The sequence below is a fragment of the Periophthalmus magnuspinnatus genome, chromosome 10 (assembly GCF_009829125.3).
Source record: "Periophthalmus magnuspinnatus isolate fPerMag1 chromosome 10, fPerMag1.2.pri, whole genome shotgun sequence".
NCBI lineage: Eukaryota > Metazoa > Chordata > Actinopteri > Gobiiformes > Gobiidae > Periophthalmus > Periophthalmus magnuspinnatus.
The window spans coordinates 7628778-7645631 of record NC_047135.1 but is presented as its reverse complement, the minus strand read 5'-3'; the positions used below and the strand labels follow the sequence as shown (position 1 = coordinate 7645631).

Below are 16854 nucleotides of genomic sequence, written 5' to 3'. Positions count from 1 at the left end.
CTGGGATTTAGTGTTTTCTGCTAGACCTTACACTGCTGTTATTGTATTAGTGTGAAGAACTTGAGATAACACCTGTAAATACATGCTTCATGGCGCTAGATGTGAAGTCGTCTTAGCATTTACTGCCATCTGGTGGTGTAAAAGCGAATAGAGCTTTTTATTATTTTTTTTAACGGTTGTTAAAGTTTTAATATGGCCATAACAGTATTTAACCAAGATATTTATGAATAATCTGGCTCAGAATTTCAAACTAAATTACAACACTATTATAACAATAGTTAATGACAAATATACAATAAGTCTGTAATCTTTTCAATGCTGTAGTTTTATACAGACTACAGGCATAGGCTCATTACATACTACTATTACTTCTACTACTACTTCTACTTAATAATAATAATTAATAATAATAATGATGATGATGATGATGATGATGATGATGATGATGATGATAATAATAATATTCATTATATTGTATTTTGATTGACTTATTTTTAATTTTTCTTCCCCCTCTTGCCCCTCCCACAGGACAATGAACACCCTCCTCCTCACAGAGCTGCCCCGGTTTAACACAGTGTCTCTGCAGCTCATCTGGAGGCTCCTGGGGACGTTCAGCTGTTTACATAGAGACCTGGCCTCAGACATGACACAGCTCTTCCAGACCTTTGCTACACAGGTACAACTCTGTTTAATGTCATTTATCTTTCACATGAACGTAGAGGATTTTTTTTAATCCACTTAATAACGCAGTATGATGTTGTGCCTTTGAGCAAGACTCATTGTGCAGACATAGTTTACCAACATATTGGGATGTCACAATTAAAATTTTAGAGGTGGTATTATAAAAAATTGATCTTCTTTGCTTTCTATCATGTTATAATTTTGTTCCCTCATTAAAAACATGCCTGAAAAGGTTATTAGATGTCATCCATGCATGTTTGAGTATCTTAGTGATCTCTCCTGGGCCCTATTTGAACCCTACTTACAGTTAGTCATAAGATTCTGTGTAATACTCAACCCACAAGCCTATGTCACCCATGCTCCCACATGACAAGTCTCCATAAATATTAATAAAATATGATACAAAACTGTACGCTGGGAGCAAAGAGAGGGGGAACTGAGAGCATCACAAGTGAAACTGAAACTTATAAACCATGTTAATATGTTGTTTTTTGCAAATATAGCATACATCAATAAAAGGTACCATGGTGATCTAAATATGCAATGTTTTAGCAGTTAATACTCCCTTTTTAAAATCATCAATTATGAGCAACGACCTAATTTGTTTAAAAGATGACTTTTCCTCTAGCATTTGACCAGCTAGTGCAAAATGTGCTTTATATTAATTTTATTTGTGCAGTTTGAATTGGAATGGATTTTTCTCTCACTAATGTTGTCCAAATTATTATTTTAGTTCTTTTAGGATTACATAGTGAGTTAAATAATCAGTTGTCAATGAACCAGTTAATCTTGACATCCCTACAACCACCGACTCTGGCCTGATTCATATTGACAGGAACATAAAGCTTTGAGAGGCTTGTCAAGCTTTTTGAGGGTAATACAAAAGTAAAATATTATTGGGATTATGTAATAGATGTTTTCCTTTTGTCTCTGTTTTGTAGCTCCCTCACAGCGGGATGAGCTCCAGTGCATTCTGGGATTGGGCGGAGGCTGCTGTGATGGAGGGCATGAGGAAACTGCAGGATCTGTGTCAGACTGTGGAGGAGGCTCTCAGCGCACCTGTCTCCATGGTCTGTGTTTACCACCATGTCCTTCAATTTATAAACCACTGTCTGCTGTGCTGTATATGATGAGTCACTTCTATACATCCATTTCTCTGCTTTATTTCTGTATTTATTTATTCATTCATTGCAAGACACTGTGCTTCCACTTCAAAATGCACACAGGGTATCAATTTGTTTACGGTACATATTTTTAGTAGCGTCTGGTCATTCATCTGATTTAACTGTATTTGTTTACTTTTGTATTAGTGAGGGTTACTGCATGCCCTAGTCTTCTGTATCTGAACAACATGTGTAATGCGGGGTAATTTAATCTTAAAGGTGTACTGTGTAACTTTTCTATTGGAGGGTCTGTCACCTGCTTGTCACTAAGGAGATGTTAGTACTTTTATTGGAATGTTCCGCAGTATGGAGACACGTTTTCAAGGGATTTTTTTCAGAAATAAAAACACTTGTAATTGAAAAAAAATCAAACGATGGACGAATGGAAATCCTGTGGAACATTCCAGACCAAGCAATAACATCTCCATGGACACAAGCATCTCTTTCCTGTCTAGACATGAGAAAAACTGAGCATGTATATATAAAGGTAGACTGAGTAATGCATAATAACATCGATTTAAAGTGGAAATGAACACAATTTTTTTTTCTACTCAAGTTTGTATATGGAGTTTTAGTAGTATTATCTATTGTTCATAGTCCCTTTTGGCCATTTTTGTGCAAACTAGGACAAAAATGGGCATTCTGGACAAAAACGGGCAAAAACTGAGTGCGTGCTGACTTCACTGGCCACTGCAATTTCAAGTACTACGTGACATCACACAGACTGCCCTGATTACAGCCATGTGTTTCGGCTCACACATGGCTATACACTGTTCCTTTTACCTCCAGACCACGCCCTCCTCCCCCCTCACTCTCCCCTTTAGTCCTCCAGGCACTGCCCAGTTTAGCAGCTCTATTTGAAATGTAGTTGTGTGCGCAGTTTAGGTGTTTAGTCCCACTTTAACATACAATGATCATAAGCTTCCACATTGCCTTAATTATGATATTATTCTCACCCTGTATCCCCCTCTCTCCCTTGTCCAGCCGGTGCACCCATGTTGGGCCCTCCGCTACCATCAGCTGTGTCAGAAGCACCCTCAGGAGCGGATCTTCGAGGCGACGTGTGGAGTGGTGGGCAGCAGAGACCTGGACCTGAGCCTCATTAAAGGGGAGCTGGTGGCTGTGGTCAGTGAGAGGGACAGTAAAGGAGACCGCAGGCGCTGGCTCGTCGACGCTGGAGGTGAGATTGATTACTAATGTTGAATCTTATTATTAGCTCCATAAACTGGCCATCTTAATCTTAAGTGCCTTCAAATGACAACAATAATGTCTTAAAAGCTTCAGGAATAAATTTGACTCAAACTCCAATGTTGTTTTTGCAGGAAAAAGAGGTTACGCTCCTGCCTCTAAACTGAGACAATACCAGGCACCACCAGCAGAGGGCCCCCCACCTCCATCTCCACAGCCCAACAGAGCCGACACCAAACTAGAGGGGAGGCACCTGTCCAAGAGCTTAGACCGTCGCCCCTCCCCGCTCTCTCTCTCCCCCCTCTCTCCCTCCGCCTCTCCATCCAGCCCTGTGATTCCCGTCAAACCCAGAGCTCCTCCTTTATCTCCAGCTATGCCCATTTTTCAGGTGAGAAATCATTAAATCCATTAAAAATATCCACAAATATTGAATGAGTGAATTCTGTTAGTGAAAAGGTCCTATAGCTAAACAGTGCACAACTTTTCTATGATAAAAATCTGCAGTTTTTATCATTAATTTGCGGTCACACTGCCTTATAACTTTCTATAGCACTCAACAGGCATGTAAACTCAAAATAAAGGAGTACTTGCAATACCTTAACTCAATATCGTACCGTACGTTCAAAGCCGTTTTTGGTAAATTAGTGCTCCAACTTTTCACAACAACAAAAATGTACAAAAATAAACAAAAGATTAATTGATTCAGTGTTGTTTTTACAAATTGTGCTGTATCTTTGACCAACATGTGAAACCTGTCATGTTGGGATTTTTAACAGCAAAAGACATTATTGCACCAGTCCAGTTTATATGATTCAATGGAGTTCCTAGCAAGAAAGTTTAAGCAACAAGAACAGCACTATTTAAGAAAAAAGCCTCATTATTTTTAGGCTGACGCGTACTATAAATATTTGACACTTCTCCACATGAATGCACTTAGCTTGACGGCGTTGTGACAAAAATGCCAAGCTCAATCTTGTTCCTTTCCTCTGCCTGATGCAAAATGACTGTGACATAGAAGTAAACTCGCAGATGTTGAGAAAACTTTGTGGTCCGACTGTTGGATGTTAATATTTTAGAGCGGCAGATGGAGCTGTCACGCGCACCGCTGATAAATGAGTTGGGATTTTGGCTTGGCTTTGGAGGAATCTTTTATTGAAATAAACTGAATTATTGTAGCAAAAACAAGACTGATAACCGCTACTTTGGACTAGCTTCTTTAAAATTCCCTGTTCCTACTCTCTACCATATTCACTGTCCCTACTCTGTACTATGTTTTCAAACTCCCTCGTCTGTACCATATAGTGCTAATTAAGCGCTAATTAAATGCTAATTAGAGCAGTTAGGCTAGTGTGTGTTCTCTAAGCAGAGCAGAGGTGAAAGCGTGTTAATGACACTGGGCTAAAGCTATGTCTTAGTGCTGTCATGCTAATACTAGGCTAAAGTGTTGCGTTAGCATGACAGCACTAACGCACCGCTTTAGCCCTGTGTTAGCGCTGTCATGCTCCGCTCATTAGAAACGCAGAGCAGGGACATAGTCAGAGCCTTAACCTTTTCACTCAGCGCTGCAGTCATTTGTACTCATCAGTGTTGGCTCGCTCTGCAGCAGGCTTATTAGAGCGCTCAGAAGGGACGGACCACAAAAGTGACGCTAGAAACGCTAAGAGAATGGGAAAGATTTTAAAGGACTATGAGTTTAAAATGGAAAAATGACTCTTCTGATGATTAGATTCTGTCAGGCCAGATCAGGAACACTGCAAGTCAGCTATTTCAGTGATGCTCAAAGTTGAACTAAACACTAAATCAACCCTTTTTTACTACTTAACTGTGTATATGGTGTTTGAATAGCATAGTCTACTGGTCCTAGTCATTTTTCCGCAGTTTTATTGCAAACTAGTTAGATTTGCAACTTCAAGTACTATGTGACATCACACAAGACTTCCAAGATTGCAATCACCTGGCTGCATTGGTGAAGTTTGATGTGTGAATGCCTGTTGGACCAATCACACTGTTCCTTATACCTCGAGACCACACCCCTTCTCCCCCCTCACTCTTTTCTTCCTCAGTCCTCGAGGTACTGCCCAAGTAAACCTACCAGCACTCTGTATTCTTGTGTCGCTGCAATCAGGTTATCGTAGCTGCTTTGAAGGATGGGTCAAATGTAGAGGTCAAATTTCCCTACGGGCACGATAGACTTTATACAATATACACTTTACTCTCTTTTCTTTGATCCAGGTGGTGGCAGCGTACCCGTTCACAGCCAGAGGTCATCGGGAGGTCTCTCTCGGGGCGGGAGAACCAGTGCGAGTCCTGGAGCCTCATGATAAGAAGGGGAACCCCGAGTGGAGCTTAGTCCAGACACAAGGGGGGCAGAGCGGGTACGTGCCCTCCAACTACCTCACCACGGTCCCACAGATGAGCTACCTACGGCCGTACCCCTGAGAGACTACCGTAGAGACTGGCGCTAGTGTCGCTTTTGCACAATTTTATTTTATACTATTAGTTATCAGTGTTGAAGTATTGGACGATCATCTGCTATTTATTCAGTGGCCTTTGAGCAAGCACTAACTGAACACAGCAAAAAACAAAAATGTCTAGGTTTTATTAAAATGATTTGTAATTTTGAATCTCTATTCCAGTCGTTTATACAATTTGATATATTTTAGTCACATAGTAGCCATTTTACTATTTTCTATTTCTATTTTCTATAATACCATCTGTTAATATTAAAGATACAATATTTATCATTTCTGGTGGGTCAATGCCCTCCGTGTCTCCATGGAGATGCTAGTGTTTGGACTTGAATGCTCCACAGTATGGCATTACACTCTCTATCTTGCATTATTTCATTGCAAGTGTTTTTATTGCTTAAAAATAACTTTCAGAGCATGCATTTTTACAACATGTAGCTGGGTCGCCGCTCCACAGATATGACCTGGAACTTGACCTTTTAGTGTCAGCTACTTGGAGATGGAGATATTGTAGATATAGTTTAATGCCATGCTGTAGGACATTCTAGGCATATTCCCCACCCCAAAAGTTACAGAAAAGTTCACTTTTACACATCGCAGAAATATATTTAAACTATAACAGATATTGTAGGTCAAAAAAGATTTATAAAACTTATCACTCACAATTCAAGTCATTTTAAGATAATCTCTAGACATTACTTTGTGGCTGTGGGTTTGTGTATTTTTTTTTACTAAAAGGTGTTACTGAGAAGATATCCTAACTGCTTTGGTATTAAAAAGCACCCAATTTTTTTTTTTTTTTTGTTGTTGTTTTTTTTTATTCTAGCACAAAAGCTAACTATAAGCAACTATAAGCAGTTTAATGAAGGGACAGTAGCATCGTTGCTGTTGCTGTTGTTGTTGTGATTATTAATACATTGTCCTTTGTTGAATGCACAACCTGGAATGTTGATGTAGATATGTAAAATGTTGTAAAAATGCAAGTATTTATTTATAAAATGTGCCCATATGTCGTGTTCCATTTGACTTGACCAAAATATATGAAGGAAGCTAAAACAAAACTGCTGTCACTCTTGTGCGTGGTTATTTTTTATATGTGGTAAGGCTGAGCAATACTGACACATGTGAGTATCTATATTTTTTGTGGTATATCCTTACAATAATTCACCGGTCCATCAAAAATGAGCTAAAATGTGCGTGCAAATGTCATGGTTAACAATCAAGTACCACACTTTGCCCATAATATAAAAGTGGTGAATGTGTGAGTGTTTCTAGTGGTCAGAGGGGCAGATGGCGCAGATTAGCAGTCTTGCTTCAGTCAGTCTACCCTAGGGCAGCTGTGGCGACAATGTTGAGTAAATGAGAGTGTACACATGTAAGGTCATGTTATTATTATTATTATTTTGAATGTTTATTTTGGTTTTTTTTCCCCTCCCCGAACCGCCACCTTAACGTGGTGGAGGGGTTTGAGCACCCGAATGATCCTGGGAGCTATGTTGTCGGGGCTTCATGCCCCTGGTAGGGTCACCCATGGCAAACAGGTCCTGGGAGACGGGTCTGACTAAGAGCGGTTCAGAAGCCCAGCATGGAAAGTAAAAGATCAAGGCCGGTTACGTCGCCCGGACTGGCGTTACCGGGGCCCCACCCTGGAGCCAGGCCTGGGGTGGGTGCTCGGCAGCGAGCGCCTGGTGGCCGGGCCTTTCCCCACGGGGCCCGGTCGGGCCCAGCCCGAAGAAACGACGTGGGGCCGTCCTCCCGTGGACCCACCACCTGCGGGAGGAGCCATGAGGGGCGGGTGCGGAGAGATCCGGGTAGCAGTCGAAGGCGGGGACCTCGACGACCGGATCTCCGGACATGGAGACTAGCTCTGGGGACATGGAATGTCACCTCGCTGGGGGGGAAGGAGCCTGAGCTTGTGCGGGAGGTTGAGCGTTACCGGCTAGATATAGTCGGCCTCACCTCCACGCACAGCTTGGGCTCTGGAACCCAACTTCTTGAGAGGGGTTGGACTCTCCATTTCTCTGGCGTTGCCCGCGGGGAGCGGCGGCGAGCTGGTGTGGGCTTGCTCATTGCCCCACAGCTCAGCCGCTGCGTGTTGGGGTTCACTCCGGTGAACGAGAGGGTCGCGTCCCTGCGCCTTCGGGTCGGGGACAGGTCTCTCACTGTTGTGTCGGCCTACGGGCCAAACAGCAGTGCAGAGTACCCGGCCTTCTTGGAGTCCCTGGGAGGGGTACTAGACAGTGCACCAACCGGGGACTCCGTTGTTCTCCTGGGGGACTTCAACGCCCATGTGGGTAACGACAGTGACACTTGGAGGGGCGTGATTGGGAGGAACGGCCTCCCCGATCTGAACCCGAGCGGTGTTTTGTTATTGGACTTCTGTGCTAGTCACAGCTTGTCCATAACAAACACCATGTTCGAGCACAAGGGTGTCCATCGGTGCACATGGCACCAGGACACTCTAGGCCGGAGGTCGATGATCGACTTTGTTGTCGTGTCATCTGACCTCCGACCGCGTGTCTTGGACACTCGGGTGAAGAGAGGGGCTGAGCTGTCAACTGATCACCACCTGGTGGTGAGTTGGATCCGCTGGCGGAGGAGGAAGCCGGACAGACCTGGCAGACCCAAGCGCATTGTGAGGGTCTGCTGGGAACGTCTGGCGGAGCCCTCTGTCAGGGGGGTCTTCAACTCCCACCTCCGGGAGAGCTTCTCCCTGATCCCGGGGGAGGTTGGAGACATGGACTCCGAGTGGGCCATGTTCTCCACCTCTATTGTTGATGCGGCTGCTCGTAGCTGTGGTCGTAAGGTCTGTGGTGCTTGTCGCGGCGGCAATCCCCGAACCCGGTGGTGGACACCGGAAGTAAGGGATGCCGTCAAGCTGAAGAAGGAGTCCTATCGAGCCTTGTTGGCTCGTGGGACTCCTGAGGCAGCTGATGAGTACCGGCGGGCCAAGCGTGCCGCGGCTCGGGTGGTCACAGAGGCAAAAACTCGGGGTTGGGAGGAGTTCGGGGAGGCCATGGAGGAGGACTATCGGACGGCCTCAAAGAGATTCTGGCAAACCGTCCGACGCCTCAGGAGGGGAAAGCAGTGCTTCACCAACACTGTTTACAGTGCGGGCGGAGAGCTGCTGACCTCGACTGGGGATGTTGTCGGGCGGTGGAAGGAATACTTTGAGGATCTCCTCAATCCCACTGTCACGTCTTCCGAGGAGGAAGCAGAAACTGGGGACCCAGGGGCGGACTCGTCCATCACCCTGGCTGAAGTCACTGAGGTGGTTGGCAAGCTCCTCGGTGGCAAGGCTCCGGGGGTGGATGAGATCCGTCCTGAGTACCTCAAGTCTCTGGATGTTGTGGGACTGTCTTGGCTGACACGTCTCTGCAACATCGCGTGGCGGTCGGGGACAGTACCTGTGGAATGGCAGACCGGGGTGGTGGTCCCTCTGTATAAGAAGGGGGACCGGAGGGTGTGTTCCAATTACAGGGGAATCACACTCCTCAGCCTTCCCGGTAAGGTCTATTCCAGGGTGCTGGAGAGGAGAATCCGACCGATAGTCGAACCTCGGATTCAGGAGGAGCAGTGTGGTTTTCGCCCTGGTCGTGGAACACTGGACCAGCTCTATACTCTCCATCGGGTCCTCGAGGGTTCATGGGAGTATGCCCAACCAGTCCACATGTGTTTTGTGGATCTGGAGAAGGCGTTCGACCGTGTCCCTCGTGGTGTCCTTTGGGGGGTGCTCTGGGAGTATGGGGTCCGGGGCTCTTTGCTAAGGGCTGTCCGGTCCCTGTATGACCGGAGCAGGAGCTGTGTTCGCATTGCCGGCAGTAAGTCAGACCTGTTCCCAGTGCATGTTGGACTCCGCCAGGGCTGCCCTTTGTCACCGGTTCTGTTCATTATATTTATGGACAGAATTTCTAGGCGCAGCCAGGGGCCGGAGGGGGCCTGGTTTGGGAACCACAGGATTTCATCTCTGCTGTTTGCAGATGATGTTGTCCTGATGGCTTCTTCGAGCCAGGACCTGCAGCAGGCACTGGGGCGGTTTGCAGCCGAGTGTGAAGCGGCTGGGATGAGAATCAGCTCCTCCAAATCCGAGGCCATGGTTCTCGACCGGAAAAAGGTGGTTTGCTCTCTCCGGGTGGGTGGTGAGTCTCTGCCCCAAGTGGAAGAGTTCAAGTATCTCGGGGTCTTGTTCACGAGTGAGGGAAGGATGGAGCGGGAGATTGACAGGCGGATCGGTGCAGCGTCTGCAGTGATGCGGTCGCTGTATCGGTCCGTTGTGGTAAAGGTAAAGTATTTACCGGTCAATCTACGTTCCTACCCTCACCTATGGTCATGAGCTTTGGGTAATGACCGAAAGGACAAGATCGCGGATACAAGCGGCTGAAATGGGTTTCCTCCGCAGAGTGGCCGGGCGCACCCTTAGGGATAGGGTGAGGAGCTCGGTCACACGGGAGGAGCTCGGAGTAGAGCCGCTGCTCCTACACGTTGAGAGGAACCAGCTGAGGTGGCTCGGGCATCTGCTCAGGATGCCTCCTGGACGCCTCCCTAGGGAGGTGTTCTGGGCATGTCCCACCGGGAGGAGGCCCCGGGGAAGACCCAGGACACGCTGGAGGGACTATGTCTCTCGGCTGGCCTGGGAACGCCTTGGGGTCCCACCGGAGGAGCTGGAGGACGTGTCCGGGGTGAGGGAAGTCTGGGAGTCCCTGCTTAGACTGCTGCCCCCGCGACCCGGCCCCGGATAAGCGGAAGAAAATGGATGGATGGATTTTGTTTTTTTCAAGTAATAATTTTAGACAATACACTCAGTACTCTACTTTTGCATAACTCCAGAACAACAGTTACAATAATATCTGTGTAATCCCTCAGTCGTCTAGGTCTGATCCATAGCAAAAGACGAAGTTTAAATCTGTCAACTGGACAAATTGTTGTAGGAGTGAAGAGGTTTTGCTGAGCTCTCATGACTGTATTGTTAAATTCTCTTATGAAGTGGCTGTTTAGTTTCTCCAGTGTACCACTCACTACACTGAATGGAGTAGACCACATTACTTTGTTTATGGCTCGAAGTTTTGTCCTTTGAGTGAACCAGTTTTTGTCTTGAAAGTGTTTGTAGGTTTGTAAAAGACAGGAATCTCAAACTATCTGAAAATTCTCTGAAGTTTTTCACACACACTCGCAGTGTAGAATGGTAACACCTTTCCTTCTAGGTTCAGATTCCCTGTTGTCCTGTATTTTGGCTCTCTTAGATCTATTTAAGGCGTATTTTGGATATTCACAAATAGAGACATAATCTCTCCCCCATCTATAACTCCATCCTCAAACACAAAACAAAGAAAACAATAGCAGGGTTGTTAAAGGTTAAATAGGGTAGTTTCAGCTGAAAATGGAGATAATGGCTGTTTACAGTTTCAGTGTAGTTAGCCCCTCCCTTCAGATAGATATAAGGCAGTGTCCACCAGCAATCTGACCAGAACTGAAGAAGTGGCTTAGATGAGCAGGGAAACATCTTCACTCCTACAACGATGTGTCCAGTTGACAGATTTAAACTTTGTCTTTTGCAGTTACAATAATAGATTTTTTGTTTATCTCCCACAGGCACATTTTTACTGCACTTCCAGGTTGAATTTACAAGAGGGAAAAACTTAAATATGCAAGATTACATGAGCAAATGAAACACATTGTATGTATTGTATTATTGTTATGTTTAAAATGAGGAAACTACACAAACTCAAAAAGCACACATACATACATCACATTTATGGAAACATCGATGACTTTGATGGTTATTCCTCTCATAAGTTAAGTGTCTGTGTTCCTTTCCTCTCCACCGGGGGCAGCGATCAGGATTGAGACTGACAGCTACACGACTCCTCATCATCTCCTGAGTGTTGAATGTGAAGGATAAGAGAATGGGCCAAACAGAGAGGGAGGAAGAGATGGGAGGAGAGAGAGAAGGAGGAAGAGATGGAGTGTTTCTGCATACACTGGTGACTACATCAGTGGTAGTGAGCGTGTTTCCTTCATAGTAACAATACAACTCTTTTTCTAGCTGACTGTTTTTTCTCCTGTCACTCTCGCTCTCCCTCTCCTCTCTTTCTCTAGCTCCTCTTTCTTCACTCTCCTCTTTTCTCTATTTTTATCTCTCACCTTCTCTCGTCCCTCATCTGTTTACCCTCTCTATCCTCTCTCCTCTCTTTCTCTCCTCTCTCTCCCCCCTTTGCTGCTCTCTTTTTCTCTTCTGTCTGTTTCTCTCTCACCTCTCTTTTCATCTGTTTACCCTCTCTATCCTCTCTTTCTCTCCTCTCCCCCCATCGCTGCTCACGTTCTCTCTTTTGTCTCAGTCTGTCTCTCACCTCTCTTCTGTTTACCCTCTCTTTCTCCTCTCTTACTCTCCTTTCTCTCCCTCTCCTCTCTTTAGTTCCTCTTCTTTTCCTCTCCTCTCCACTCTCTCTTTCTCTCCTCTTCTCTCTCTTTCTCTCTCTCTCTCTTGCTGCCTCTCTTCTCTTCTGTTTTCTCTCTCTCTATCCCATCTCCTCTCTCTTGTTTCTTCTTTGTCTCCTCTTCTCTATCCCATCTCCTCTCTCTTTAACTCTCTCACCTCCTGTCTCCTCTTCTCCATTTCTCTCTTGCTCTTTCTGTCTATCCCATCTCCTCTCTCTTCTTTCCTCTTTGTCTCATTTTCTCTCTTTCTCTCCTCTCACTTTCCCTCTCTCCTCTCCTCTTTTCTCTCTTTGTCCCTTTCCCACCTCCTCTCTCCTCTTTTTCTCTCTCTATCCCATCTCTTATTTCCTCTCTGGCTCCTCTCCTCTCTTTCTCCTTCTTTCCTCTCATCTCCTCTCTATCTTTGACTCTTTCTCACCTCCTCTCTCCTCTTCTCTTTGTCTCTCTCTTTCTGTCTCTAGCCCATCTCTTATTTCCTCTCTGTCTCCTCTCCTCTCTTTGTCTCTCTCCCACCTCCTTTCTCCTCTTCTCTGTTTCTCTCTCTATCCCATCTCTTCTTTCCTCTCTGTCTCCTCTCCTCTCTTTTTGACTCTCTCTCACCTCTCTCATCTGCCTTTTCTCTCTCTATCCCATCTCCTCTCTCTTCTGCCCTCTCTGTCTCCTCTCCTCTTTTTCTCTCCCCTTCTTTCCTCTCCTCTCTCTCCACTCTCTTCGTCCCTCTCACCTCCTCTCTCATCTTTTCCATTTCCCCCTTGCTCTTTCCCTCTCTATCCCATCTCCTCTCTCTTCTGCCCTCTCTGTCTCCTCTCTTTCTCTCCTCTCTTCCTCCTTGTCTCTTCTCTACTTCCTTTTCACCAGCAGCGTCGTTTTATTAATCATGTTTCTGCCCATGTGAGCTGTCAGTGAAACCTGCTCCTCATGACTTTACCCCGGGAACTGCTCATGTCCAATTTACATAGAATACGAGAGAGAGACAACAGCGTGGGGGCGCAGGGAGAGAGAGAGGGGGGGAGGAGGAAAGAAAGGAAGTAGAGAGAGAGTGTAAAATAAGCTAATTGGTGGTTTTCAGGTTTGATAAGAAACAGCTTCCCCTATCCCCACTGTATTACCACAAAAGCTAAAATGCATTTATCTGTTCATTTTAGCTCTTCTCATCTGCATTAAATATTATTGACCTATAAAATGATGTGATGTCAAAGTAAAGACCAACAATAGTGACAACATCCTAGTCTTGGTCAAGTGAAGCCTGCTGTTTTTCCTTCTGCCACTAGAGGGAGCCCAAGTCTGAGTTACAAAAGGTAAATTTCGATTTTAGCTGCTGTCTGCACAGTTTATCTGCTTTTGTTTATGCAGACATTATTGCTTTGCCTAAAATGTTCCACTATATTGCATTACACTTCTTTATGTAGCTTTAATTTATTTTATTCGTATTATAAGTGGGCTGACCTATCCACAAATCTGGCCTCTAATTTGTCCTGCCTTGTCCTTTTTTGTCTCCATAGAGATAGATAACTTATAGCATGCCCATACAAGTAGAAAAGTTGCAAAGTACACCTTTAACCCTTTAAGGACTGAGCACATTATAGATCATTATAGCTCGCCTAGATGGTTTTTTGTTTTTGTTTTTTTTAGCCATAAAAATCATGGTAAAGGAAGTGAAAGTAATGGAAATCCCGCAACCGCAAATCTATCTAGGGTTAAGTATCATCACATTATTTCTGAGGTTGTAATTTATTTCATTTAGACACAATGTAACGTCATTACACCAACCATGATACCAATTTATTCAGTCAAACATATGAGTTATTAAGAGCCAAGCGGCATATTAGGAAGTCCGACCACGAGTATCATAGCAACCAAAGAGCCAATCCGGAGCGAGGCTGTTGAAGGTAACGTCCCTTCTCGCCTGTACCGCTGGTTTAGCAACGCTATCATTCAAACCTGTTGCTAAGGCCAGCGGAAGCAACCTCAGGGAAACAAGTCGCCTGATTTGTCTGTTATTGATGTTCATATTTTGAGTTTCGGACTCAATAGCGAAATAAAAACACAGAGATTATGTAAAACGGGTCAATACGAACATTTTAAGACCAAAATAACGAGTCTGACAGCAGCAGTTACAGACAGAGGGGCGAAAGTTTTTCAATAGAAAGTGAATTTGAGCCAGAGTCAATGGAACCGGAAGTGCGCCGATGCTCACTTCCTATTTGCAATGCAGCGGCTAGCAGGTTAGCTACGTCCATTTATATATATAGGCTACGGTAAAGAGCCAATTTAAATGTACGCTTTAGAAAACGTTTGCACCGTTTCACGAGCAGGTTTTCTTCTTTCGTCGACTTCAGACTTGTCTCATATTTGTTGACGATTCCCAGTGATCCGGGGAAATGAGAGGCTTTAAAACACTACGGAGTTGTATATTAAAAATGCATTGGTTTTCCCAGCAGACCTCAGCCTCTTCACACATTTAAATGGCGTGAGCCGCAGCAGAGCGCCCCCATGTGGAGCTCAGCGGTGCAGAGGTTTCACACCAAAATGAAAACGAAATGTCACCGTACTGTATATTGTCCTCATGTGATCTATGGTGTGTATGTGTGTGTGGGAGGAGAGGAGGAGGGAGGGAGAGAGAGAAAGGGGGATGGAGAAGATGGATAAAGAGTGAGAGAGGGAGATGGAGAAGACGGAGGAGGCAGAAAGGGAGGAGAGAGGTAGGCAGAGACAGATGAGAGACTCAATAGGAGAGAGAGGAGGTGAAGAAAGAGCAAAATTACAGATTGAGGAGAGAAAGCGGGGGAGGAGAGGGAGGTGAAGAGAGAAGGGAGAAGAGATGGGGTCAGAGGGAGGAGGAGAAGAGAGCGAGTGAGTGAAAGGGACAGGGAGAGAAATAAGGGAGACGAGAAAGGAACAAGGCAGAGAAGGGAAGAGGAGAGAGAGAAGAGGGAGGGATGGAGGGGGGGACGCAGGAGAGAGAAAGACACAATGGGAAGATGGGAAGAGATGGAGAGATAAGAGAAAGGGAAAGAACAGAGGAGATAGAAGCAAGAAAGAGGTAGAGTGAGGGAGGAATGGAGGGAGGGAGAGAAGAGAGTGAAAGACCAAGGTGGAAAGGAGAACAGAGGGAGGTGAAGGGAGAAGGGAGGAGAGATGGGACCAGAGGGAGGAAGAGAAGAGAGAGAGTGAAACGGACAGGAAGAGAAATGAGGGAGGCGAGAGAGGAACAAGGCAGAGAAGGGAAGAGAAGAGAGAGAAGAGGGGAGAAGAGAGAGGGAGGGAGGGATGGAGGGGGGTGCAGGAGAGAGAAAGACACAATGGGAAGATGGAAAGAGATGGAAGAGATGGAAAGAGGAGAGATGGAGAGATTAGAGAGAGGGAGGGAGGGAGGGAAGAGAGTGAAAGACCAAGGTGGGAAGGAGGAGAACAGAGGGAGGTGAAGAGAGAAGGGAGTAGAGATGGGGCTAGAAGGAGGAAAAGAAGAGAGAGAGTTAAAGGGACAGAGAGAGAAATGAGGGAGAGAGAGGAAAGAGGTAGAGAAGGGAAGAGGAGAGAGAGGGGGAGGGGAAGGAAAAGGGGATGCAGGAGAGAGAGAAAGACATAATGGAAGGAGATGGAAATAGGAGAGAGGGAGAGGTAAGAGAGAGGGAGAGAACAGGAGATAGAAGGGGGGAAGAGAGGTAGAGTGAGGGAGGAAAGGGGGGAGAGAAGAGAGTGAAAGACCGAGGTGGAAAGGAGGAAGAGGAGAGAGATAAACAGAGGGAGAGGGAGGAAGGGCAAAAGAGAAGGGGAGGAAAAGACAAAAAGAAAAGAGAGTGGAGCAGCTAGGGAGTGGGATGGAGGAGAGAAGAGAGAGAAAGCTCAAGGGGAAGAAGAGAAGAAGGAGAGATTGAACAGAGTGAGAGGGCTAGCGAGGGAGGGGTGACAGGAACAAAGAAGAGAGAGAGAATGATGACATTGAGCTGAGGTGAGGTGGCAGACTCCTGACACAGCAGCCCTGATACTGCATGTTACTACTGTTTTGGGCCTATACTGCTCTTGGTGTTGTGTATTTAAAGGTTCAACTCACATGACCTTATGAAGTAAATGCATTTGTACATAAAATAGTTAGCTTTCCTCTAATATTGTAGCATAAATGTGCTTTAGGCATCACGAGGCACAGATTTTCCCCATGTATTTGAGCAAAATTTGTCTCGTCCCAGTACAGATATTTAGTACAAGCAGCTCTTCAGGTCAAAACAAGTCCACTGTGTTCTAACTAATTATAAAGCTAGTTATTGTTAGCTTTATCGTCACAGTAAAACTCCACTCTCATCTCTGAAAGTTGCGAAAAGCACTTATTAACTCATCATGGTGAAAAATGAAGATGCATAAGGTAAGTGAGGATTAACTTCAGACCAATTCAAACCGTTTAAAATGAACTACTGTATTTTCCGGACTATATGACGCTCCGGAGTATAAGCACACCAACGAAAAAATGCATAATAATGAAGAAAAAACAATCGCGCTGGAGTATAAGTCGCATTTTTTTGGGAAATTTATTTTGCAAAATTTGAGACCAAGAACAAACATTTTATTTTTAAAGGCAAATTATAATAACAACAACATAATAGAGGACAACAGGCTGAACAGCAGTACAGCACGCTAACATAACACATTTATATTTATTCAGTTACATGAGGCATAGACAGTGAACTCAATAAGTGTCTGATATGTTAACGTAAGATATTAACAGTTAATCAGATAAATAATGCCGAAAAAACAAGCAAGTTTACTCTAGATCTCACTCCAAATCACTAAGTCCATTGAATTCTTTATCCTCGGTGTCGCTTCTGAACTCCGTCAACTCTGGAGGTAGTTCAACAGCCGCTTCCGAGTAACTGTCATACTGGTACGTGAACTTATATGGTTTAATAATTTCACATATAAGTTGC

At 45.1% G+C, this 16854-nt stretch overlaps 1 protein-coding gene across 2 annotated transcripts in view; it reads left to right on the top strand.

Moving 5' to 3' along the window:
• arhgef37 (Rho guanine nucleotide exchange factor (GEF) 37) overlaps window positions 1-6552 on the top strand; it is a 35533-nt gene extending 28981 nt beyond the window's left edge. The window contains exons 11-15 of one of the 2 annotated variants that reach the window (XM_033974670.2): window positions 529-676; window positions 1623-1751; window positions 2829-3024; window positions 3167-3420; window positions 5265-6552. In XM_033974670.2, the coding sequence (XP_033830561.1) occupies window positions 529-676; window positions 1623-1751; window positions 2829-3024; window positions 3167-3420; window positions 5265-5471 (934 nt within the window). In that variant the 3' untranslated portion in view covers window positions 5472-6552. The remainder of the gene's footprint in view (window positions 1-528; window positions 677-1622; window positions 1752-2828; window positions 3025-3166; window positions 3421-5264) is intronic. The other variant, XM_033974669.2, reaches the window with a different exon arrangement.
• The last annotated feature ends 10302 nt before the right edge of the window (window positions 6553-16854 follow it).